General features: G+C 43.8%; 1 protein-coding gene and 1 long non-coding RNA gene across 2 annotated transcripts in view; one reads left to right on the plus strand and one right to left on the minus strand.

Moving 5' to 3' along the window:
- The window catches only part of LOC147196761 (uncharacterized), a 45,230-nt gene extending 37,634 nt beyond the window's left edge, over nt 1-7,596 (plus strand). Inside the window, exon 3 of the long non-coding RNA XR_015102616.1 lies at nt 7,368-7,596. This is a non-coding gene — a long non-coding RNA (uncharacterized LOC147196761). The remainder of the gene's footprint in view (nt 1-7,367) is intronic.
- Nucleotides 7,597-7,910: 314 nt separating this feature from the next.
- gsc (goosecoid) lies at nt 7,911-11,159 on the minus strand. The gene is made up of 3 exons (XM_086127744.1): nt 10,727-11,159; nt 9,599-9,858; nt 7,911-8,448 (listed from the first exon to the last, which is right to left on the minus strand). The coding sequence occupies exons 1-3, from the start codon at nt 11,037-11,039 to the stop codon at nt 8,302-8,304; spliced, it is 720 nt and encodes a 239-aa protein (XP_085983870.1). The 5' UTR covers nt 11,040-11,159; the 3' UTR covers nt 7,911-8,301.
- Nucleotides 11,160-26,775: the final 15,616 nt, after the last annotated feature.

Consider the following 26,775-nt stretch of genomic DNA (forward strand, 5'->3'; position numbering starts at 1 on the left):
TTGTCATAGAGACAGCAGCAAGCGGAGGTGCACTTTTGGGTTTGTCGTCTTTTCTGTTCCTTTCGTTCCATCAAATAGCTCTACAGTGTTTCTTAGCTGGTTTCCTGAGGTGTCTTTACAAAGCATGTGGCTTGTGAGACGCATGGCGGCCATTTTGCTGAGGCGTGGTGGTGGGGCGGGGGGGGGGGGGTGTTACCGAGGGCTCTCCGGATAAGTGATGTCATCTCATGTTGCAGGGCAGTGGCGGACGCTCATGTCTTTTACTGTGGAAATCAAAGAATGTAGCCAGCCATAAACACACGGACAATGTCAGGCATAACACGCACGCTCTTTTCAAAGGACTACAAACATGGACCCCCCGCTGTTCCGCGTTTAAGCTTGACTGCAATGTCTCACGCACACACACAATAGGGAACTGAATGTTCTGCTCCAACCTTTTTGTGAGGGAGGTTACCATGGGGATGGACAGTTGGGCATGTGTGTTTTTTTATTTTTATTTATTACAAATTCTTCACGGTGAGAAGACTGGTAGCAGTTTATGTTTAATATGAGAGTATTATATCGCCACCCAAATGATCTTGTACAATTCTCATCTGCTGTCATCCTCATGTCAGATTATTTTTCTACGCGCTCGAGACCTTTGGCCGCCCCCCTGAAAAAATCCAACAAAAAAAGAAGCGTGAATGTGCTGACCTCTGTCCCTCCTCTGAACTGTATTCAACTACTGTACGTATGGGATCTGAGGGGAAAAAATGTACATAAATATTTTGCCAACTCATTGTTGATAGCTGTAATCTAAAAGATGGACAGACACTTTGTGGCACTGGGGAAAAAAGCTAAACAGAGACAAGTACTAGATGATTCTATAGATGACATTTTTTTGTAATTTTATACCATTATTTATAATCCTGTAAAGGACACATGGAATAAAATAGGACTTGTACAACCATGACAGAGTGGAAAAGTTGTTTTTTTTCACAACACAAGATTACCAACAGAGTAGGCAATGTCAGCAAGTAAATTTTGAAAGTTAAAATTTTATACAAATCAAAAAAAAAAATCTGAGACGAAAGTAAGTTTTCTATTGCATGTATGAAGCTGTAGTTTGTTTGAGAAAAAAAGCAGACGGGCGGCGACGCGGCACTCACACCAGCCAAGGTTTCAGTCTCTTGGCCCCCGGGAGAGAGACTGAAACCCTGGAACCGCCCTTGCCGTCAACAAAGGGCGACCGTGCATTGGGTCAAATTGTGCACTTTCATTATCGCGTAAACCAGGGGTGTCAAACTCATTTCACATTGTGGGCCACATACGGACTCGGTAGATGTCAAGTGGGCCGAACCATTAACATGATACCATACTGAGCTATGAATCACCAAAATCTCATCTCTTTCCTTTGTTTTGGTCTCAAGAAGCATTGATTGGCGCTTTCATATCATTTGCTGCGTTGGGTCTATCTCGGTGATCCCCGATCAAAACAATGTTTTCTTCTACTGTGATCAAAACAGTGTGCCCCCTAGCGGATAATCCAGGAATTGCATTTTATTTAAAACATTCATTCTGTCTTTAATGCATTTTTTTCATTTTTAAATTATCCCGCGGGCCGGACCGAACCTCCTTGGGGGCCGATTCCGGCCCGCGGGCCGTATGTTTGACACCTCTGGCGTAAACAGACGTTCAATTCTGACAGCAATTTAACGGTGCAACAGTGACCTCGTGTGGATAAATGGTAGTACAGGCATTCGGACGGTTCTGGCCTCTTGTGACATAAAAAAATACCCCCAAATTCTTATGAAACATGTTTGAAATAACGTTTTGTTTTATTTTATTTTTGGAGGGTGCATATCGATGGCTTTTCAAAACACGTCCAGACGTGTTTGTGCCAAATATTGCGTTTGTGCTGAACGACGAAGAGTCGGCAAGCGTCCACTTTGGCGACAACACACGTAAGCTGGTCAAGCACCAAAAAACATTGTGTATTCGCCTGAGTCGTGCTCATTCATTGATGTTCATGCATCCATCATAGTGCAAAGAAGAAGAAGCCAATGAGGAACTTGATACTTGCCTCCCAATAATGATTCGATTCAGAGGTAGTTTCCCCACGACCGTGTTCCGGATAAACGGTGTTGATCTGTAGCGACGCCACTCGAGTGAAGCGCAACTCCGCAGTCGATAGTCCGCTGCGCTCCGCTGTGCATACATCAGCGCGGACATGTACGCACGCACATCTTTTAGCTTCAACCAATCAGTGCTGACACAACGGACGTTACACATCAAAGAGCTTTGATCTACGACAACAGCTAAGCTAGCCTAGCCACGACAACAGCTAAGCTAGTTGAGACGACATGACGCTCGAGGTCGGACGGACAAGCGCTCCATCAATCTGTGTTTCTCTTCTTTTCTCTTTTCTGTCCAAATCTATATTTTTCTACAAACTATAGCTGTCTTGTCCACAACGTCTTTTATTCAACCAGGGTTTAGCTACCATATTTATAAAGAGACCAAAATCTCTTTCAAAGTCAAGATGGCGCCCGAGTAGGCAGCCTAGACATGTTGGCGCGAATGTTGTAAGGCAGTCGTTGCAATGTCGTAAATATAGGAAGTACGGCAATGTCGTGGTTCGTCAGGAAGATTCACCTACGCAGTGCCAGGTCACGCAATTTTTAGCCCGCGTTAAATTCTTGTCGGCTTTGCCGAGTTGCAGTCAAAACATCTAAGCTCAGCTGACGTAAAACTCTGCGTGTCCGGCTGGATTGAGCTGCGGTGTCGGAGGCACGGTTAAAGCCAAGTAGACCCCTCCCCCTACACATATCCCCAATGATTTTTTATGTAAAAATAGAGGTTTTGTGAAAGTCATATTTTTCACAACAGAATCCGCGGAATTCCGCAAATCCGCGGAAATTTCACAGCCCCGTGTCCAAGGCAAACAGCAACATACTATATTGTTGTTTGCTTTGGACTATGTTGAACAGAGTGAGAGTTTGCCCGACTGCTGAACACTTTTTCTGGGTGATTCATATTGACGTAAAACTATCGGAACGCCTCACGGCCTGAGAGGCGAATGACAAGGACGCCGCAGAGACACATCTATTCTATCTACACACAGACACATTCAGTAGAGGTCCCTCTTTGCCAGATGCCAGGAAGATTCTAGATAATAGCCAATGGCAGAGCAGCTATAAGTATGTTGCGTTCATGAAACTCGGAGCTGTCACGAGCAGCCCATACTGTATTTTTACAGTTTCATATCTTGAATTTTCTTTCGGAACAAGAGGCAATATTTTCCTTTTGAAGCCTTAAAGGCAAGTTGTCCGACAAATGCATCATCACATTCCCAATCACAACACTTATACTCTGATTATCACATAAGATGTTTCACATTATTTTACTGTATTTTAAAGACATATTTGCAACTCATATTAACCTATAGGCGGCCCGGTAGTCCAGTGGTTAGCACGTCGGCTTCACAGTGCAGAGGTACCGGGTTCAATTCCAGCTCCGGCCTCCCTGTGTGGAGTTTGCATGTTCTCCCCGAGCCTGCGTGGGTTTTCTCCTGGTGCTCCGGTTTCCTCCCACGTTCCAAAAACATGCATGGCAGGCTGATTGAACACTCTAAATTGTCCCTAGGTGTGTGAGTGCGCGTGCATGGTTGTTCGTCTCTGTGTGCCCTGCGATTGGCTGGCAACTGGTTCAGGGTGTCCCCCGCCTACTGCCCGAAGACGGCTGGGATAGGCACCTCCCGGGACCCTAGTGAGGATTAAGCGGTTCGGAAAATGGATGGATGGATATTAACCTATACAGGTAAATAACATTACATACAGTCACAGAATTAATTTTGTCGATTTGCCTGCAATGGTACTAAAGTTCCAGCAGGCGTCCGTATCGAGCAACAGGGACACAGTCCCGACATATCTATGCAGTTTGCCCACCGTGCCACACCTTTTCACAGGCCTCATCTGCACACGACTTCTTTTTAGTCAGCTCCAAAGCAGGTGCCTCCGATACAAAACATTGAAAAAGCCCGAAAAAAATATTTACCTGTAAATTCAATATATCTTTTCTTCAGGTGTAGCCTCCCAGTAATTGCTTAGAACTCACCAACCCTTTCCATTGACCTATAAGAGGAAAATATTGGATAGCAAAAACACAGACATCCTGGCACATGAAAATAAACAAACAAATCTGACAATGAATAATAAAATAACAGTTGATGCATCATCCCTCCACAGGTGGTCCCAACCCTCACTCCATGCAGAAAACAATAAAAAGTCAAGTAAGCCAAGGTGGCGCCGCGAGAGTGGCTGCCTTTCCAGCAGCTCCTATATTTTGTTGTTCTACTTCTTCCTTTGATAACTTTGCTGCTGTGAATTGGGAATTTCTCCATTGCGAGATTAATAAAGGTTTTCTTATCTTATCTTCTAATAGACAGTAGCTCGGGAAAGACAAAAGTGCCCGCGTGAGTGTTTTTGAGTGTGTACGTGTACGATCGTGTGTGCGTGTGTGTGAGTGTACGGCGTTTATGTTCAGCTGTTGGAGTCGTATAGTTGATATTATTCATATTAAGTGTTGTTCGTCAAACCTCTTACCTGTGAGCAAATTGATGTCGAAGACACTGACGGCAGACAGACTTCAACTTCTGCGCATCCAGAAATGGCTGATGGCCAGAGACCAGAGATGCATTTGAGTCGCATTGACTAATTTTTCGATATTGTTGAAATTACCGATGAAATGTAATTAATTTTTTGATTTTCATCTTATTTTTAATTAAAGTATCATTTATTTGATTCATGATTTAAATTTGATCGAACCAATACTGTATATATCTAACTACAGGCACGCATTTATTTTCATGCGTAGGCTAAAAGGTTTTATTTTGTAAATATTAATTTAGCCGAGTCAGACTTTTAACAGTCCCGTTTCCAATAGTACACTTGCACCGCTTGTAATAAGTGCAGGATTCAAGCCAGGGAAATGCAAGAAGAGGTCGTCCGGGGCGTCAGCTACTGGAGCATTTGCCCGCTCTTACACATGAAAGCTTGTCTGTGGACCTTCAACAACAACATTTCATGTCACGCAACTTTTAAAAAAAACGTTGAAGCTCAAATTAACTGAGCAATCAAAGACATCAGCGTTTCAAATCGCGAGTGTGTGAATAAAAGATGGGGAGAGAACCGAGTTCCGCCCGAAAGGAGCCGAGTCCTCATTTTTTTCCCGAAACGTTTTCTTCAGAGATGGGCGTCGAGTGTGAATGAAGTCATTTCTATAAAGTCTGAAAAAAATAATCGTCAAAATACTGTTGTCCTATCGAAGGTGCTTGGAGCTGCGGACCGCGATGCCGAGAGTGCCGTTTTCAATGATAACGTTCCTCGCGTCCTGGTCGGCCTGCTCTTTGCAATCGGGTGATTTACATTATTAAATCAGCATGACACAATGAATAAGTCATGTTTTAAAAAAAGAGGACACTTAATTTAGGCTTGATATTCTGTTCCGTGTTCACTCATTTTTTTTAAATGAAAAGCGGAAAATTGTAAGTGCAATAAACGTTTACCGTGATGCCGTTCATCATCTATTTACAGTTCTCCATGTAAAGGCTACGATGTCAAATTCATTTTCAGTTTATTGTGGAAAACTGTTTTTGTAAATTACGGATGGGTGAAATACTCACTTTTGAAAGGCAGGTGGATTTTACTGGGAAGGAGTTTTAGCTGTTCTTGGCACATTATTATAATTGTATGAAGTACATTAGGCATCCCGTATTCTGTGATAGTTTTAATGGTGATATTAAGTTGAAGTACACTTTCACATTAAGTAGAATACCTTTGTTGTCGTGTAGTGGCGGTTATGCACATAAATTGCACCCCCTCCCCCTACGAAGATGGTTAATTCAGGATGGAAATAAGCATATAAAATGTATGATCCTTACAACCGCATTATGCTAATTGAAACCTTTCTGATATGTGTTCCCTCCTGTCACGACATGCGCTACTGAGTGACAAACGGTAAACGAGGACTGAATAATTGATACGTGCCGAGGCCATCGGACCACTGAAACATTTCCAAACCAACCCTCAACATTTTACATGCTTGATTTCTTTTCGTCCTTTTACTTTATCTTCCGTACCGCTTGATCCTCACTAGGGTCGCGGGGGTGCTGGAGCCTATCCCAGCTGTCACCTGGGCAGTAGGCAGGGGACACCCTGAATCGGTTGCCAGCCAATCGCAGGGCACACAGAGACGAACAACCATCCGCGCTCACACTCACACCTAGGGACAATTTTAGAGTGTTCAAACAGCCTGCCACGCATGTTTTTGGAATGTGGGAGGAAACCGGAGCACCCGGGGAAAACCCACGCAGGCCCGGGGAGAACATGCAAACTCCACACAGGGAGGCCGGAGCTGGAATTGAACCCGGTACCTCTGCACTGTGAAGCCGACGTGCTAACCACTGGACTACCGGGCTGCCCTACTTTATTTATTTCACTTAATTTTTTTCTCTTCTTTCTTCTTTCTACCCACATTCTTGCTGCTGTAGGCTGTAAATTTCCCCAGTGTGGGACAAATAAAGGATATCTTAACTCATTCAATACCAGCCAATTCTGGACCAAGTCTGAAAAGACGTTTAAAAACGTCTTTGGGAGTGAATGAGTTAATCTTAATTTCTGAATATGTCGTTCCCTTTTCAGACACGATCAATTAAAATATGATTTGCCCTCCTCTTGTCTCACTAAAGTGACTAAAGTCGCAGCCTATTTTCTGAGCAATGCACACTATAACGGGCCGTATTTTCTGACACAATATTTGCACGTTTAATCGAACATGAACAATATTTGCGCAAATGTAATTGCGTGACCTAATGTAATCTTTATTTTGCATTCAAGCTAGTCGCTTGTATTGCTTTAACCCTTATTACATGTTATGTCTTGTGACTTGTTGTAACTGTCATATGCTTATTTATGTGCTAGGGTCTTTTTTTTTTTATCCTGGGCTTAAATTATCCTCAGAAGAGGATAGTTCGAGCGTGTTTTTTTCCCCCCTCTCCCTACCCAGCGTTTTCCTTTCTGAATTCTGATTGTAATTTCCCCATTGCGGGACAAATAAAGGATATCTTAAATGCTTTTCTGGATGGAAATGAACTAAATCCAATGAATATATGCCCTCTTGCTTTTACTGCGAAATGTGACGATAAACAATCATCATGGAATAAGTTCATTTCTGAAACACCGCAACATTAAATCCAAATAGAGAAAACGTTTGACGTGACCTAAATCAAGCGTGTCACTGGTAAATGTTACGTTTTTAAGTACTGGGGGCGCATGTCGCGGCATCATTTTATGATCCAACATCCCTCCTTTTCCTCTCCCGCTTGTTAGGGTCGCGGATGAGTTGGTTGCATTGAGCATGTTCCGCATGCAGCTTACTTTCGGCGACGGGGGATGGACACATGCAGGCGGGTCGCCAGCCACGAAGGAAAGCAACCGTTGACACTCACATTCCCAAGATACGCACTTACTTTCTGGATGTTTTTGTAACGTGCAGGAAGCATTGAGCACCGAACCTCCGATCTACTCTTGGTTCTCATCTGTGTATCAACCAAAACTATCTGACAGTCAAACATGACAAATTTAAGTGAAAAAAAAAAAAACATTGTCCAAATAAATCTATACATTCTTCACTGCACCATTTTAAATAGCCCGTTATGATGATAAATACCGCAAGTGAGAATTCCTTTTATACTTTTAAAGATATATTAAGGTCAAAATGTTACATTTCTGTTTTTACTTGATTTGAGAATTCTAAATGCAAAATACATTCTTAAAAGTCAGTCAACTCGTGTTCACCCCATGTGTGTAAATTAATTAGCAGTCACGTGCTGGGTAATGAGGTATGTTTTAATGTTTAATCGTCGCCCAAATAAGTATGGATTAGTATTTTTATTTTAATTAAGGGAATACTCTCCTATTCCAATTCTGCGTTGTCGACAACCGTTCGCGGGCGTTTTCTGCACAGATTGCACAGACAAACTCCATTCTCGGCATGCTGGGCGAAATCAGAACCTTTGCAACTGAAGCCGAGGTTTACAACATGAAATGTAAAGTTGCCACATGTAGCTCTGTGACATAAAGTCAAGAGTCATGCAAAACACTGGGCATTGCGTCTCTCAATTCTCTTAACATTCAAACTTAAATTAGATATAAATAGACAACGCATCATAACACAAGTGGGAACTGTACATCTGTGCAACACAAACCATCCACCACCATCACCCGTCCAAGCAAACGTACGCATGGTTCGATCGTTTTGAATTCAGTCTGAGTCCACTTCACTTTTTCTCTCCTCGGTTTTCCCCGCGGAAGTTTTTTTCGTTGTGTTCCATTTCTGAGTGTTCTCTGATTCCTCCGATGACGACCTTTTCTGCCTCCTCCATTTGGCCCGTCTGTTTTTGAACCAAACCTGGTAAGAAAGCATCACTTTAATAGCAATCTTTTGTCATTTATTTATAATAATAATATATATATATAATAATGATGGACCCTAGTTTTTTGTTGTTTTACACAACAAGCCATATCATTCTTAATAACCATATTAAAAATATGTGGAAAATGATCTCGATTCGTTTTATTTTTGCTTTGTAAATACAAACAAAATCTCTGGGTTTATTGAATTCGACCAGTTAAAGTAAAAACTACAGTAATAGTAGAATCATAATGCCTTTTAGAGGTAACGGAAATCAGTATTTTAAAAACTACAAAGATCAGTTTTTATCCTCAGTAGTCTATTTTAACTAATGTTCACCAGCCTCAATCATTCATGCCGCAAATCTTTCCCATGCACCTTTATTTTTTAAATATACACGATACCCAAGTTCGACACAAAAAATACCCCCCCCCCCCCCCGGGAATTTAGATTGCTGTTTTCGAATCAAGATAAATCTAATCGCTGTCGCCACTGTCGTCTTGTGTTTACGCAATCACCGTAAATCTATACAGTATGTTTTCATTGGAATCGTTATGTTTTGAATTTTAGGGTACACATACCTGTCAACCTTTCGGAGCGCCAACCTGTATAAACTACCAAAAAAATCCTTATAAAGAGCAAAAAATCCTTATAACATACCAAAGCATTTTATATGTCTAAATAACGGCAGAAAAAAAAACACGAAATTTTCAATGATATTTATTGTAGATCTCCATAATACAATGTCTGGTTAATGTCTAATCATCATTCTACTTAGTGGCATTACTGTGTTCAGAGTTGTATTCCTGCGTTACTTTTTTTCACCAACTCCAAATCATTTGGAGTTGGTGAAAAAAAAGCCGGAAATTTTCAGAATCCGTATGATTTGTGCGATACGGCCATATACGTAAGATTCACCACAAAATCCGTATGAACTATGGCTAAACCGTATGAGTTGACAGGTACGGGTACACTTTAATCAATTATTGATAAGCATACTTTGACAGAGGCAAACATTGAAGCGCATTCAAACGAACTTCTCCGTTCGCAAAATGACTGAAGCAGATGCCAATGTTCGCGCGCACGAATAAATGTAAAATTGCAAAATTGTGGAGAAAAAAAATATACGAAAAGTGACTCCTCTGACCTCGACCTTCTCCTCCCGGAGGTGAACCTTGCGAGCAAGTTGTTCTCGGGTGCCGACGTCGGGGTATTTGGTCTCTTGGAAGAGGCCTTCCAAAGCCTCCAGTTGCTCGTCAGTGAAAATGGTTCGATGCCGTCGCTTCCTACGGCAGTGGAGCTGGTTGAGGAGTTGCAGCTCATTCCGAGAAAAGTTGCCCATATTCACGTAGGACATAATGTGGTGCGGCACTGGGGAAACCAACACCGATCCCGGACCGTCATAGGCTGCGAGGCAAAATGCAAGAGGGACACGGGGTCATAACGGGACAACACACCAGTTACAGTATTATGAATATATCAACTCTTGCAATATGCCGAGGCTGACCGATTGTGATAGTACCAGTCGTGTAATATCAAGAGATGTGTTTTGGCCAAACGGACTATTTAAATTATATAATGCTATTTACATATTTGATGTCATTTATGTGACCGGCATAAACTACGAGTCTATAGACAATCGCTGGAATGCACAGGGTTCATGTTGACAAAACAATCACAACCTTGTTAAATACTGTAATGGAAATAGGGACATGACGTAATCATGTACCATTCTCGCATTAACCAGTTTGAAGCAGATTCCATTCATCTTAGAAATGTTGACACTCCGAGAGTTACGACTGCGCCAGCCAGAGCAATTAGGCTGGCTTTGGTTCAGGCGCATTTAACACCTAACAGTCTCAATTTTACGTTTCAATTTCCGTCAATTTTCGTATGCCATTGTATCAGGCCAAATGGCAAATCTCGGGGGAAAAAACTTCTCTTTTTTGCCATTTATTGTTTCGCGCAAACTTAAATGTCTTGGGTCTTTCAACGCCCGCGTTTTTGGATACGTACACGGTATTTCTAATTCATCTATTTCGACAGTTTCCATCGAAGAATGTCACGGAAATTGCCATTTCAAGAGAACATTTTTTTTTTTTTGAAACAGTCACCAAAGAACTGCGTTCACTTGGAGGGAGACGTGCCGAAAAATCGCTTACTCCACTCTTAAGTAGAGACAACATTACGTTTACTGCCAGCCAAAAAAGAAAAAATCAGGACAATTCATTCAGACGACGCAATTTCAAGAAAGCAGAGGTGCGAAATGTCGTACCTGGCGTGATGCAGGGGCATTGCTGTGGGCTCAGGCTGTGCACCGCAGCACAACACGGCAGTCCTCCGGTGCCTTGAACGTGTAGCTGCCCATAGTAATAGCCGTTATATCCTCCTCTGGTTCCGTTCACCGACTGAACTCCGGGGCCTTGGGGGCCGCATGTGGCGGCGTACAATCCGTTGTAGTCGGTGTAAAAAGAGTCATTAAGACCCCCAGGCAGCACGACTGGGCCGCTCCGGTGGAGTAGCAGCGGCTCCTTGCAGCTCGGCCGTCCGGACAGGATACTGTCGATGCTGAACATCCCGGCGGGCATCACCCTGGCGCAGTGGCTGGTGATCGGGAGAGGAGAATTTACGAAAGTCGAATACAAAAAAAAAAGTGAAATCAAACAAACAATGACGTGTTTCCGAGGGGGTGGAGTGGGGCGACTAAATCTGTGTCATGGTGACTCTGGATGGAACTTTCCCCCTTTGTATTCGCGAGGCACGGTGCTCTGGAGAACGCAGACTGTTGCTTTGAATGGGACCAACTGTGAGAAAGGCAGACTATATACTGTAGTGACGTCACGAATTAGCGACAGGATAAGCACTTCATTTGTGGTGTGAACCGCCTGTGTATTGAGAACTAATTCAATTAGGGTCTTGTAGACTTTTCAAAATATTTCGCTGAGTCAAAGCGCAGTTGTAAACACAATCAATTAAGCCGATTACTCATTTCTGGACGACAATTAGACTGAAACACACCGAGAATGGAAAACATTACATTACATAACATTTTATTTTAGATGCGTTTAACACTTATGTTTTTTTTGGGTGGGAATTTATGACATTTAATATTATAATGCTTTTTAGAGATTAAAAAAATATGGTCAACGTTGTTGTTACAGTATCTGTATTCAGCAGCATTTGACAACGTATTTGGAAAACCTCATTAAGACTCCACTGTTTCGCTTTAATAAAACGAAACCAATTCTGGAGGCGGGATTTTTTTTTTTTTACTCTGCTGTTACTGTTCCCGGTCACGCTCGGGTAAACGGTAGCCCTCATCTGTTCTTATTATTCAGTGAGATATTGTATTTTTTATTACAAAAAAAATCAAAAACTGATATAATTCAAACAATTAAGCTACCCCGCTGCTACAAGCTAAACGAACGTATTTGCTTCTCTTCATGATCATCTCTTCGTGGCAATCTTATGCCCATGTTAGACATGAGAATGATACCGAAGGTTCATCTCATTATCCTCCCTCCTCTCCCTTCTCTGCAGGGAGCATATCAGAACATTTCCTCCTCACGGTAGCTCATCGACGCAGGTCAACAACGCATACCCCCCCCCCCCACTCCACCCCCACTGGGCTAAGATAACGGCCCATTATCGCCTCTATTCAGTTGGGAAAAAAAGGAGATCTTATTTATCCCAATCAACATTGACTGAGTGGTGTGCGCGCGCGTGTGTGCGTTAGTGTAGGAACGTGCAAGATTGCGCAGGAACGTGGTTTCTCAGCTCAATTCTGAATGATCAAGAACTGATTGGCGCTGTACGAGGTCTTAACACACTGGATGCTGGCAAACAAATTGTGAAGACTCAGTGTTGTTTCCTTAATTGGGATGTTGGTAAAATTGCTCTGCCTCACATTGTGTTGAAAACTGCTTCAAAAAACCTCTCAAAATGTGCATACATGTATTTCCAAACAAGTACAAAGCATCCATCCATTTTTTTAATCGTTTATCCTCACAAGGGTTGCAGGGCGTGCTTGGAGCCTCTCCCAGTTGTCTTTGGGCTGTAGGCGGTGGACTCCCTGAACTAGTTGCCAGCTAATCGCAGGGTACACATTGACAACAACCATCTGCCCTCACACTCCTCTGGACAAGTAATTTAGAGCAGTGGTTCTTAACCTTACTAGAGGTACCGAACCCAACCAGTTCAGATGCACATCCATCGAACCCTTCATTACTGAAAAATAAAAATTCAAGAAGTGTTCCTTCAGTTTTGCCAGTGCGAGACTAGAGTTGCTCAACTTGGCAAGACAAATGCTGAGTCCCATCACGTTCCGTGATGCATGTGAATCCATGTGCTCCATATTCGTCCCACCACTTTGTTTGTTTTTTTTTGCTCGACATAGCATGTATTAAAACATTCTAAAAAAAAATCACACGATATAGTATCACGACAGTCACACGTTGACGACTGCACGAACTAAATTTCCCGCAGCACTGATTGGACAAGCAATGTAATGTGATCATCTGCAGCCAGTGATGCCCAAGTGGACAAAACATACAATTTCCGCAATCAGTTATGTGAAAATAAGGGCTTGAATCCTTTCTGAATTTGTCAACACAACAATGCAATGGATATCAAAGGTAAGATGTTGCCAAACAATGCGTCACCAACCGCAATCATTTCCTTGTGATATCAGAGAGGAAAATGCGGTGAACACTCATTAGTTGTTTGTTGTTTATGTAATGTTATGGTTATTTAAATCGTAATGACTGTATATAATTTTTTTTCCATGATGTCTTTGCATATGAAACACATTCTTATCACATATTTACTTTTTGATTTCATCATTCATCAAGGAGCAAAACTGGTTGATAACCTTTGTTCCGAACTGATACTTGTCAGAGCAGTGGTCTCACCTAGTTCTGGGCTGTTGTGAATGGAAAACAAAACTTTCAAAAGAGACTATATTGATTGGGAAAATCATTTTATACCATTTTTCTATGCTGTAGCAAATTTGCTAATGTAACATACTCGAAAAAGTGACAGGATTAGATCAGTCATAGAAGCGGCTAATAATGTTTGGGGCACTGTTGATTAAGCTGAGGGCATTCACGAAATATTAAGTGCTAAATATGAAGAGTCCCAAATTGGTTGAATACCTCATGGTCATTGCTCATTCTTTAGTCGAATGCTGGAAGTTTTATACAAAGTGAACAAGAATTTAAAAAATATTTTCAAAATTTGACATTTGGATTTTGTGTTGAAAGGTAAAAGGTATGATCCAGGAGAAGGTAGAAGGGGGAGGTTGTGTGACTTTTATCAAAGAAGGAATATCTTATGGACAGAGAAAAACGGCTGACGAACATGAATGTGTTTTGACTGAGATTGTTAATGGTAATAAGGGTAATAAATATGATTGTTAACTTGTTAGAATCCATTGTTTGCCCTCTGTAGTCCACGTTGTCACCCCTCCCCTTTGTGTTTTGTTGCCTTTTTCAGTGTGGGCTGGGCATCTCCCTAATCAGTGCACCTGCCTCCCCTACATAGAGATGAAAGTGGACTTTCCTGAAAATTCCAGGATATATATATATATATCTGTAGTGTCCATTAACGAAAAGAGATTGGCTCTCATCTCCTGTCCCATGTAAATCTGCTTCAATTCCAAGCCGCGACTCCAAGTTCTACATACGCATCGGCGCTTCGCGCTGACACTCTTTCTTCTCATTGTCGGCTCCTCTAGCCATGCATCCATCCAGCCACAGACTGTCCAACAGCACCGACCTTTCCGCTGAACAAAGCGGGGCTGTGAAAATGCTGCCCAAAATATTGTTCCATAAGAGCCCAGTCCATTCCACTCCCCTTAAATGAGGTTCGACAGGGTGACCCAAAAAAAACGGGCCCCAACTCTAATTAGTGTTTTGTCCGAATGAAATGAAACTTTGGCCATAACTAGTTTATTATATTCAAAACATCACATCAAAACACTAGGGTCTTTGGCCTCTTTTTCTCCGTTCTAGATGGCCTCCATTTAGCTCCGTGCATTTCTTGAGGCGCAGCACAAAGTTGTCCTTGACGTTCTTACAGACTGAATTGGTAATGGCTCTCATCTCCTCTCTGATGGCTTTCTTGAGTTCCGTGATGGTTCTGGGTTTCCCTGCGTAGACTCTGTCCTTAAGATAGCCCCAAAGAAAAATATCTGGGGGCTTAGGGACTATGTTAGAGTCTCACTGCGGCATTTTGTACTCACTGCAAGCTTTTGACACTGGACACTGGACATTGGAAGACCAGAGAGCAATACATTGCAATCATAGAGGTGAGATGTAACAAACACATGAATTATCATTTCTGCATCACCAGGAGATAAAATGGGACGTATCTTAGTGATATTGCAATGGTGAACAGCCCCCACCCCCCCCAGTTCTAGTTATATTTGTAACGTGCATTTGAAAAGGGAGCATTGAATCAAACATAACACTGAGATATTTTTGCTGAATCACTTTGGGAAATCATACATTTATCGAGCCTGAGATTGGTGTTCTTGAATAGGTGTCAGTGTGGAGCAGGGCCAATAATCATCATCTCGGTTTTATTGGAGTCAAGCAGTGGCGGTTCTGGGGGGGGGGCCAACGGGGGCCAGTGCCCCTGTAGCACCGATTCTGGCCCCCCCTCTGAGCGCAGATTACGCAGTCGTGTAAAAGGTGGAACCAAAGTGCGTGATTTAACATTGTAGTCGGACCCTTTAGTGCGCTGCGCCATTTAAAAATGAGCGGGAAATTGAGAAGCAGTCCGCAGAGAAGGAAATTACCACGACACGAGTGCTATTTGCGTGTGTGAGTGTGTGTGTGTGTGCGTGTGTATGTGTGTGTGTGTGTGTGTGCGTGTGTGTGCGCGCGTGTGTGTGTGTGTAACTTTTTTAGTCTCCCTTTTTATTTAAATTTTTATTCAACAGGATCAATATATAAGACATTGCCTTTTAAAATTTGGATAATTATATGCATGTAAAACGTCTAGCTTCAGTGTATTTGCACTTTTTGTCCCCGGCAGGCTGGTACCATATCATCCCCATATTCTCAACAGACGTATTGTTACGCTTGCAGACATTTTAGCCCTCCTAATCCTGTTTTTTTTCTCATCACTGTAATGTTATGACTACAATTTCAAAGTCTGAAGAAATAAAAAGTCAAATAAGATTTCGAATCTGTCTTTTTAGCCCTGGGTTGAATGTGCCCCCCCCCCCCCCCCCCCCATCAAAACCCCTGGCCCCAGCCCGGCCCCCTCAGTGAAATTGATCCAGAACCGCCCCTGGAGTCAAGAAGCAAAAAATTAAGAGTCATCCATTGTTTAATCTCAGCAAGGTATGCCTCAAGCAACTGTAATCTTGAGGCATGATGGAACATGCAGGGAAACGGCCCTTGAGGATCGGCGTTTGACACCTTTGTTTTAGAGCATAGGTGTCATGATCAGCTAGCTCATCAGCAAGCTCTAAATGAGCCTGATAATGATCTTGATTATTTGAACCAGGTGTGTTGCAGCAGGGGGACATGGAAAACATGCAGGCCCTCAAGGACTGGACTTTGACACCTGTGTTTTTGAGCAACCCTGGATTGTCCACATTTTACTCTCAGGTGATTCTGAGCTAGGAGGGAGTTCCTCAGTAGGTGGTACCTGTATGTCAAGTGGTGGGGGTTCCTTTTGGAGCTTTTCCAACCAGAGCTGGTGTCTGGTTTCCGTCTGTGATATTGTTCAGGGATTGGACATGGCTGAGAAAGCTCCTTGACTTTAGTTGTTGTGCCTTGGTTTGACATCCGTGAAGATTGCACCATTTGTTTGTTGAGGCCTCTGTCTTCTGTCTAATGTTGGAGGTGGCAACACCATCAAGGAGTCTTTGGAAAATTTATTTGGAAAGTGGAAAAGGCCCAGCCAGGACACAGAAGAGGACTCTACGACGTCCGTCCAAGAAAAAGAAGGCTACATTTAATCAACAGTATCAGGAGTGAAGACATACCTGTTTTCGATTTGGAATGTCTTTATTATGGATGAAGCCGTAAAACGGCTGAGATTATGAAGTACACTCTTCCCATCCTATGTCATAGTCAGGCCACATCTTATGACAGGGGTCCCCAACCGCCGGGCCGCGGACTGGTACCGGTCTGTTGGTCATTTGGTGCCAGGCCGCACAGAAAGAATAAATAACTTACATTCCTTCCATTTTATTCATTTCGGAATCTGATAGATGTTTTATTTTGAAAAATTACCGGATTCTCTGTTATATCAGTCTACCGTATGTCACTCTTGATGCAGGTGAATGCGCGCTTCTTTGTCACATGATAGGTGACCACGTAAAAAACAAACGTCTTTGAAAAGTTTTTTCGGGAAGGGGAAAAGGCCCAGCCAGGAGACAGACCTATGACTTTCAAGAAAGAAAAGGCTACATTTAATAGACAGTATCAGGAGTCCTATTTCAAATACGGCTTTATCTCAACGGGAGATTCACACGCACCAAGCCCACTCTGCATAATAAGCGGCAATGGTGAGTCGTTTTTTTCATGCACTTTTTATTTGTGGCATATCTTTTTTTGAAGGCCCGTGTAAACATTACCATAGTGACCAGAGAGTGTTGCAGCCAGACAGGGCGTTCTTTGTGTCATGATTCGTGTTTATTATTATGTATAGAAAATACCACAGTTTTCATGGAGGTCATATTATATTATATTGTTGTATTTATCCGGCCGGTCACTGAAAATATTGTCTGACATTAAACCGGTCCGTGGGGCAAAAAAGGTCGGGGTCTCTGGTTGTTCGTCTCTGTGTGCCCTGCGATTGGCTGGCAACTGATTCAGGGTGTCCCCCGCCTACTGCCCGGAGACGGCTGGGATAGGCTCCAGCACCCCCCGCGACCCTAGTGAGGATCAAGCGGTTCGGAAAATGGATGGATGGATAAATACCCACTGAAGCTCCAGGTCCAAAACTTACCGCCCGCCACTGATGTTCAATAATAATTTAAATGGTCTAAAATAGTTCTTCTTGTCGTGAAGAAATTTTTAACAAAATTTGATGGTGACAAGAAAAACTGTGGGTTTTCTTTGGGTACACCGGTTTCCTTCCACGTTCCAAAAACATGCATGGCAGGCTGATCGAGCACTCTAAATTGTCCCGAGTTGTGAGTGTGAGCGCGGATGGTTGTTCGTCTGTGTGTGCCCTGCGATTGGCTGGCAACCGGTTCAGGGTGTCCCCTGCCTACTGCCCAAAGATGGCTGGGATAAGCTCCAGCACCCCAGCGACCCTTGTGAGGATCAAGTGGATCGATAAAATGGATGGATGGAAGAAAAAATCATTTGAAAACTGTTTGTGAATTTCTGTCGAACACCTTTGCAAGTGTTTGCAGCTGTATGCAACATAGAACAAACCCAGACACAAACAAAACATTTTGTATGTGCCCACACATTTGCAAACCTTGGCTTTAAAGCGAATCCAGTAGTTCATGGCACTCTCACCCACATTGGGAATAGTGCTGGAAAAATATTTCAGAGGCAAGTCAGAGTGTGACATCTCACTGAAGTTACATTTCAATATATCAAAAATCGACTGAGTGACCCAAAGGGGAAGGCTGAGGCCGGAACATACTTAGCTGGGTATAGTCCTAAGGCCGACCAAGATATCGTCTCTGATTTGTTTGGCCAAAGTTGTAATCATGTCCCCGAATGCTTTGACTGATATTACTTGTGTCGAGGTTCTTCTGATTGGGTAATTGGCGTGGAGTGAGCAGTGGGGGACAGTGGTGAGTGAATGACTATTTTGTCAGATGTGTTGCCAGACTTGCTGGGGGACAGTAAACTATCCCTCCACAACTCAAATGTAACATCATGACCAAGTCCAGCCATGGTGACATACAGTATACAGCAATGGTCCAGAACCACCAGTCCATGGACCAGTGGACCAGGCGCACAAAGACAGACATTTTTTTTTTTGCCATCCCCCCGCCCCCACCTTGTCGATTACTTTCTGAAGAGCAATATTAGTGCGGCTGGGTGATTATGTGATTGAGAATCCTGATGTTACGTGGCCAGCGGTGAACTGTGAGCATATTGACTCCATCAGATTCGGCGTCAGTGGCGGGCCGTGCATTTCAACCATAGGCCTTCAGTGACGTCACATACATGACAACAATAGAGTATAGGCTCGTCAAGCAGCACTTAATTTCAGGAGCGTTTAAAACCATCAAGTATGCATTCACAATTAAGAGCAGGAAACTAAATTTATAGATATTGTCAAAAATAAAAAGATGATTTAAAAATACTAAATAAAATGCCACCCAAATTACGCTGTGTGATCTTAAACAAGTCTGTCCAATAAATTGCGCAATGTCGCAGTTTCATATAAGACACCAACCACACAATAACAAAACAAACTATTCTTTGAAAATAAAGTTAACAGATCATTTGCATTTTGAGAATAGGCTATACAACAGCAAATAACTGACGATGTTGAGCAGCTGAGATTGAACGAACTTTAGTGCACGAAGGTGACTACAATGCGCCATTATAAATTGCAGGTGAGCAGATTTATTTGATACATTTTTGTATCTTCATCCATCCATCCATCCATCTTCTACCGCTTATCCGGGGCCGGGTCGCGGGGGCAACAGCTTTAGCAGGGAAGCCCAGACTTCCCTCTCCCTAGCAACTTCTTCCAGCTCTCCCCGGGGGATCCCGAGGCGTTCCCAGGCCAGCTGGGTGACATAGTCTCTCCAGCGTGTCCGAGGTCTTCCTCGGGGTCTCCTCCCGGTGGGACATGCCCGGAGCACCTCGCCAGGGAGGCGTTCAGGAGGCATCCGAATCAGATGCCCAAGCCACCTCATCTGGCTCCTCTCGATGTGGAGGAGAAGCGGCTCGACTCTGAGCCCCTCCCGGATGACCGAGCTTCTCACCTTATCTCTAAGGGAGAGCCCGGACACCCTGCGGAGAAAACTCATTTCGGCCGCTTGTATCCGGGATCTCGTTCTTTCGGTCACGACCCATAGCTTGTGACCATAGATGAGGGTTGGAACGTAGATCGACCGGTAAATTGAGAGCTTCGCCCTTTGGCTCAGCTCCTTCTTCACCACGACAGACCGATACAACGTCCGCATCACAGCAGACGCTGCACCGATCCCGCTGTCGATCTCCCGCTCCCTCCTGCCCTCACTTATGAACAAGACCCCAAGATACTTAAACTCCTCCACTTGGGGCAAGATCTCCCCCCCCCGACCCGGAGGGGGCACTCCACCCTTTTCTGACTGAGGACCATGGTTTCAGATATGGAGGTGCTGATTTTCATCCCAACCGCTTCACACTTGGCTGCGAAACGCTCCAGTGAGAGTTGGAGAGCCCTGTTTGAAGGAGCCAGCAGCACCACATCATCTGCAAAAAGCAGGGATGCAATACTGAGGCCACCAAAACGGACCCCCTCAACGCTTCGGCTGCGCCTAGAAATTCTGTCCACAAAGGTTATGAACAGAATCGGCGACAAAGGGCAGCCTTGGCGGAGTCCTACCCTCACTGGAAACGATTCCGACTTACTGCCGGCAATGCGAACCAAACTCTGACATCGGTGGTATAGTGACCGAACAGCCCGTATCAGGGGGTTCGGTACCCCATACCCACGAAGCACCCCCCACAGAACTCCCCCAGGGACACGGTCAAACGCCTTCTCCAAGTCCACAAAACTCATGTAGACTGGTTGGGCGAATTCCCACATACCCTCGAGGACCCTGCTAAGGGTGTAGAGCTGGCCCACTGTTCCACGGCCGGGACAAAAACCACACTGCTCCTCCTCAATCTGAGGCTCGACTTCCTGGCGGACCCTCCTCTCCAGCACCCCTGAATAGACCTTACAAGGGAGGCTGAGGAGTGTGATCCCTCTGTAGTTGGAACACACCCTCGGGTCCCCCTTTTTAAAAAGAGGGACTACCACCCCGGTCTGCCAATCCAGAGGCACTCTCCCTGTTGACCATGCGATGTTGCAGAGGCGTGTCAAACAGGACAGCCCCACAACATCCAGAGCCTTGAGGAACTCCGGGCGGATCTCATCCACCCCTGGGGCTTTGCCAACGAGGAGCTTTCTAACCACATTGGTGACTTCAACCACAGAGATAGGAGAGCCCACCTCAGGGTCCCCAGACTCTGCTCCCCCCAAGGAAGACGTGTTGGTGGAGTTGAGGAGGTCTTCGAAGTACTCTGCCCACCGGTTCACAATGTCCCGAGTCGAAGTCAGCAGCGCCCCATCCCCACTGTACACAGTGTTAGTGGTGCACTGCTTCCCCCTCCTGAGACGTCGGATGGTGGACCAGAATTTCCTCGAAGCCGTCCGGAAGTCGGCTTCCATGGCCTCACCGAACTCTTCCCACGCTCGGGTTTTTGCCTCGGCGACCACCGAAGCTGCGTTCCGCTTGGCCAGTCGATACCCGTCAGCTGCCTGTGGAGTCCCACAGGCCATAAAGGCTCGATAGGACTCCTTCTTCAGCTTGACGGCATCCCTTACTGCTGGTGTCCACCAGTGAGTACGGGGGTTGCCGCCACGACAGGCACCAACCACCTTACGGCCACAACTCAGATTGGCCGCCTCAACAATAGAGGCACGGAACATGGTCCACTCGGACTCAATGTCCCCCGCCTCCCCCGGAACATGGGAAAAGCTCTGTCGGAGGTGGGAGTTGAAACTCCTTCTGACAGGGGATTCCGCCAGACGCTCCCAACAAACCCTCACAATACGTTTGGGTCTGCCAGGACGGACCGGCATCTTCCCCCACCATCGGAGCCTACTCACCACCAGGTGGTGATCAGTTGACAGCTCCGCCCCTCTCTTCACCCGAGTGTCTAAAACATGCGGCCACAAATCCGATGATACAACCACAAAGTCGATCATCGAACTACGGCCTAGGGTGTCCTGGTGCCAAGTGCATATGTGCACCCTTATGTTTGAACAAGGTGTTCATTATGGACAGTCCGTGACGAGCACAGAAGTCCAATAACAAAACACCACTCGAGTTCTGATCGGGGGGCCGTTCCTCTGAGTGCCATTGATTTTATTTATCATAAGGGGTTTTATGAGTCATGCTTTGTCTGGTCCCTCACCTAGGACCTGTTTGCCCTGGGTGACCCTGCCAGGGGCATAAAGCCCCAGACAACTTAGCTCCTAGGATCATTGGGACACACAAACCCCTCCACCACGGTAAGGTGACGGCTCACGGAGGGGATTTTTGTATCTTTGTCATTTTATTTCGTGACCATGAATTTAATACTAACGAAATAAAATGACAAGAAGAAATGTAAAATAAAATTCATTTACTCACCAATGTAGTGCCTGTTCACTGAGCTGCAGATCTACGCGAGTGTCCCCAAACGTTTTTTAAACTCACCGTAGTTTGTAAGTGCCCAACCGTGCTCTGATGTTTCCTTGCTGCCTTGGTAAAACAACTTACATGGGTAAATCCAGTGTGGCTCCAAACACCAAATCGGTCCGTTGCAAGCAATAAGCATTCCCAGCAGTACAATTTGCAGCGTTTCTCAGAGGCTGTAATTGCTCGTCTGAAAATGACGGACAAACCCTTTTCCTTGCTGGGACAGGCTAGCTAGCGCAGGAGTTGGGCGACCTCTTCGCACAATATACAGCTTTTCGTGGAAGGTCCGTCTTGAAAATTGTGTGGAAAGTAGTTCCGCAAACAGATCAACGTCTTCTTCTTCGGCCATTTTGGGTTAAAATGCAGTGATAGCTCCCTCTAGCAGGCGCTAATCCAATCACCGAACGCGCACGTCCAGTCTCGACGTAAGGCATTCTAGCTGGCCCCGGTGTGCAGACTCGTAATCTGATTGGCTATTGCAACCTGACTGTGCCCGTTCATTTTCAGCGCACAGGGGCCTGCTCTGTTTAATCTGAAGGCCCCGAGCAAATTTAATTTACCTGGCAACACAAGCTAGCTGAAATATGATTGGTTAAAAACGCTACCATAATAAATAAGTTATTTATCGAGTGGCTTTCAATGTTATTTCAAATAACATTGAAAGCCACTGGACTAAGTGGAAATAATCTGATGTAAAGAATACAGAGAATAATTTTGTTTCCATATTTATGAAAATAAAATAACACAAATTAAATTGATGTTATTGTATGAATGTTTAGGCCAGCAGAGAAGGCCTTGCTGGCCCTGAGGGTCCGCCACTGTTCGGCGTAAATGTGCATCCAATCGGAGTCGAGCTTTTTCTTCAAACTTTGGTTTGCAAGTTGAAGTAAAAACGGAATTTGCCAGTCGAAGACAGAAGAAGCAGTAAACAGAAAGTAATACAGTGGTACCTCTACTTAGGAATGTCTCTTCGTATGAAATTTTCAAGATACGAAACGTCTCAACAGGAAAATATTGCCTCTTATTACGAAAGAAATTTCAAGATACGAAAGGTAAAAATACAGTATGGACTGCTAGTTGCAGCTCCAAGTTTCCTGAATGCAGGATACTTATAGCTGCTCTGCCGTTGGCTACAGTGGTGTAGTGGGGATTTTTTAAGTGGGTGTGCGCGATTCTGGGATGTTCTATATATACAGACGCTCCCCAACTTACTAACGAGATACGTTCCGAACGATCGTTCGTAAAGTGAATTCGTTCGTAAGTTGCTTCAGTGCTATATTTTGTATGGAATGTATGTTTAAGGTTTATAAAAGTATAATAAAATGAAGTTTAACTTACTTTTGGAAGATGTACTCGAAGGCTTAAGGAGATGATGGAGGGAGAGGAGAAGAGGAGGATTTTATATCATGGGGCCGAGAGGGTCTTCGTCGTCGCTGGAATGGGCTTCAAGAGTTACTTCTTCCTCCGTAGCATCAATGAAGGAAGAAGTTAAGGGTCCAGGAGAAGAAGATGAGGGTTGACGAGTATCTTCCTTGGAGGGTGTAGTAAAAACTGGCCGAAAGAAGCGATCTAACAATGGTTGCACAGTTTTCTTCTTTTTCTCATCATAAATGATGCAGTAGCACTGTCTGGCATCATTCATTTGATTTGCAACCTTTGTGCAACGTTCAATATTTGGGTCTTGCTGCTCAAAGAGTGCGATGGCTTGATCAATGATCGAAAACCCCTCTGCCAAGAGTTCCGTCTCAAATTTCTTCATGGGGACAGGCGTTTCCTCCTCCTCTCACAGCGCCTCACGTCGGTATTAGCGGCGGAAAGAAGCACTACCCAATAAAATCTAACTTACAGCATCTCTGTCCGAAAATCTTTCGGCATACCTGCAAAAATGTTCGTATGTACCGTTGTCCCTAACTTGAATGTTCGTAAGTCGGGGAGCGTCTGTACATACAGAACATCAATCATAGGCTACAACACCAGTTGAACTAACGTTAAATTTTATGTTTTAGACTCCAAAATAATCAAAGGCCAACGTTATTAAGCATAACTTGCATTAGAACAGTGATCAACAAACATTTCAATAAAAATTGAATGTGGCGGGAGAAGTGGGTGGATGGCGTACCCCCGCGTACCACGCCCATTACACCCCTGGTTGGCTATTCGCGAGCATCATTCTGGCATCCCATTGGCTAAGAGGGACCTCTACCGCACGAGTCTATGTATGTAGATAGAGAAATGTGTGTCGATGCCACCTCCTCGTCATTCACCCATGAGGTGTTCCGATGGTTTTATGTAAATGTGAATCACCCAGAAAAAGTACTCACCAGTCAGGTGATCACTCACTATGCTGATGTTTGCCTTGGACATTTTCAAAGGATTGTTAAAAGCTGACAAAAGCAAACGTCCACGGAACAGTTCTTTACAAAATGTCATGCAAAAATCACTTCTAAGAGAGAATATGAACTAAAGAGGGCAAAAAATGAGGATACAGTTGTAAGTGAAATGACCATCATTTTTATTCTTTATTCCTTCTTTTTTATACAACTCAGATTTATTTTTCAATAATCTAATTGTAACATCTATTTGTTGCTTATTTTGATGCATTTCTATGCTTTAGGAAACATTTATGTATGAATTGGGGGAGGGGGGGGGGGGTTGGAACGAATTAGGGCATTTACATGGAAAACGCGTCTCTACTTACAATATTTTCAAGTTCAGAAATTTCTTCCAGAACCAATTAATTTCGTAAGTAGAGGTACCACTTTAGTTACAATGACCAAATTATAGCTAAACGCGCATCTGAATGGCATCCGTGATTGGGCTTAATAATGATAAAGCGAGTTTGACGAGACAAATGCCCTTCGCTTAATTATTTTGAACAAGTAGAACTCAAGTGATAAAGTGGAAAGCATGAAAATGTGAGCATAGTTTGCACAACCTGCCCATGTAAACATTAGCATTCAGCCACTAGTAACGAGCCGGTAACCACTGGATGAAAGCAGCACTCTATTGTCTCATCTTTTGAACATGCACATGTGCAAGAAGCAATGTTAAACGCCATGTTTAGCATCATAACTTAAAAAATCATGTTTAGATTTGAAGGCAATTCATGATTTTTGAGGAGGTCGATTTTTAATAGTTCTTTGTGTTATTTTATATTGTTCTACATTTGTTGTACTGTTGAATTAAAAAAAAGTTGAAAATGAATGACTATGTTGATAAAATGCTGAATTACTGTACAATTATCTTGTCAGTACTGGTAAAAGAAGCATCAGCGACACAACTTGACACATACACAACCCAAAAAACAGCGACTGATATGATTAATTAGAAATCAAAGGTTTTTGTTTTTTATAAAGTTCTACCTTAAGAATAAATCATGAAAATGACGCTCATGCATATCCTCACAAGGGTCGCAGACGTGCTGGAGCCTATCCCGACAGTCTTCGGGCAGAAGGCCGGGTATTTCCTTAATCGGTTGCTAGCCAATCGCATGGCACACAGAGCCGAGCAAGCATCCGCGTTCACACTCACACCTGTTTTTTTGGGTCCTCTACCATCATGCAAACTATGACAGAGTCTACATAGTCATAACATTCAGAGTTGTAGCTGCTTTAAGATGGGCGTGACATTAATTGAGTGTTTACATTCATAATTTTCTCTGGAAATAAATCCTATTTTCAGGTAAGAATACATTATTGTAATATATGGTATATTTCATCATGTATGATTTAGTTTGCAATTTGCATGCATTTAAGGGTTTTACTCCCGTTTCCTCCCACATTCCAAAAACATGCGCGGCAGGTTAATGGAATACTCAAAATTGTCCCAAGGTGTGACTGTGAGCGAGAATGGTTGTTTCTGTCTGTGCCCTGCGATTGGCTGGCAACCAGTTCGGGGTGTCCCCCGCCTGCTGCCCGAAGACAGCTGGGATGGGCTCTAGCATGCCTCGCGACCCTTGTGAGAATAAGCGGCTCCAAAAATGGATGGATGGATGGATAAATGGATTTCAGGGGTGGACACCCAAAACCATTCAGCTCGCATTAAAGCTATAAATCTGGAATGTTTTTGAAATACATCGAGAACTAAGAAAGACATCTTCATAGCCAGTTAGTTTATTAAGCAGCATTTTAAAAAATATCTCTCCAAAATATCTCTTACTAGCAAGACGCATAAGAGATATTTCCAATGAGACTGCAATCTATGACATCATCTCATTTCAGGGTGGGAATACTTGCCCGGGACCACGCAGTCAACCCCCATTTACAGTCGCCTACTCCCCCCCACGACAAAATACACACTCCCTTTGTCAAATCTACTTAAGATATTTTTGTTCGGTGTTAATGTGCTGTCATGCGGCTGAAATGGCCCAGCTGTTTTCTCTTAGTGTTCATCAATCATTCATTTTACTCAGCGTCCATCAGGCAATCTTGGTAATTACTGATCACAGGTCATGGGGTGGGATCAAGGAAAAACACTCATACATATTGCCTGCCGTCTGACCATGTGTCATGTCATGAATCAGAAACACATTTATACATTACAGGGACTGAAATATGCCATGTTTTTACATAGGCAATACTGAGCACGGCTCCGATTTTCAAGAAATTCAAATAAACTCTTGGCTGAAGTAAATCTATCACAAGAAACTGGGCTGGTTTCTAGACAGTATTGCAGAATCATGAACCCTCACTTTACACAATTATACAATTTACTCTCTTTTAACACTAGACAGCAATATTTGCCATTACTCTGTAAATCTTTATTGGACAATATTGGCAATATAGATAGATCGATCGGCCCTGTGATCAGCTGACAACCAGTTCAGGGTGTACCCTGTCTGTTGCCCGAAGATAGCTGGGATAAGCGCCAGCCCATCCTTGTGAGGCGAAGTGGATCAGATAAGGGATGGGATGCATGTGTGTGTGTGAGAGCGAGAGAGAGAGAGAGAGAGA

The sequence above is a fragment of the Hippocampus guttulatus genome, chromosome 13 (assembly GCF_054856545.1).
Source record: "Hippocampus guttulatus isolate MCC_2025c chromosome 13, RoL_Hgut_1.0, whole genome shotgun sequence".
Taxonomy (NCBI): Eukaryota; Metazoa; Chordata; class Actinopteri; order Syngnathiformes; family Syngnathidae; genus Hippocampus; species Hippocampus guttulatus.

Bases quoted from the DNA above. Each gene is read 5' to 3' on its own strand.
- gsc (XM_086127744.1), bottom strand. From the start codon at position 11,039: ATGCCCGCCGGGATGTTCAGCATCGACAGTATCCTGTCCGGACGGCCG. The intron at 9,859-10,726 runs GTACGACATTTC...TTTGCCTCGCAG, and splicing joins ATGCCCCTGCATCACGCCAG to CCTATGACGGTCCGGGATCG. The intron at 8,449-9,598 runs GTCAGAGGAGTC...CTTTCTTACCAG, and splicing joins TCCGGGAGGAGAAGGTCGAG to GTTTGGTTCAAAAACAGACG.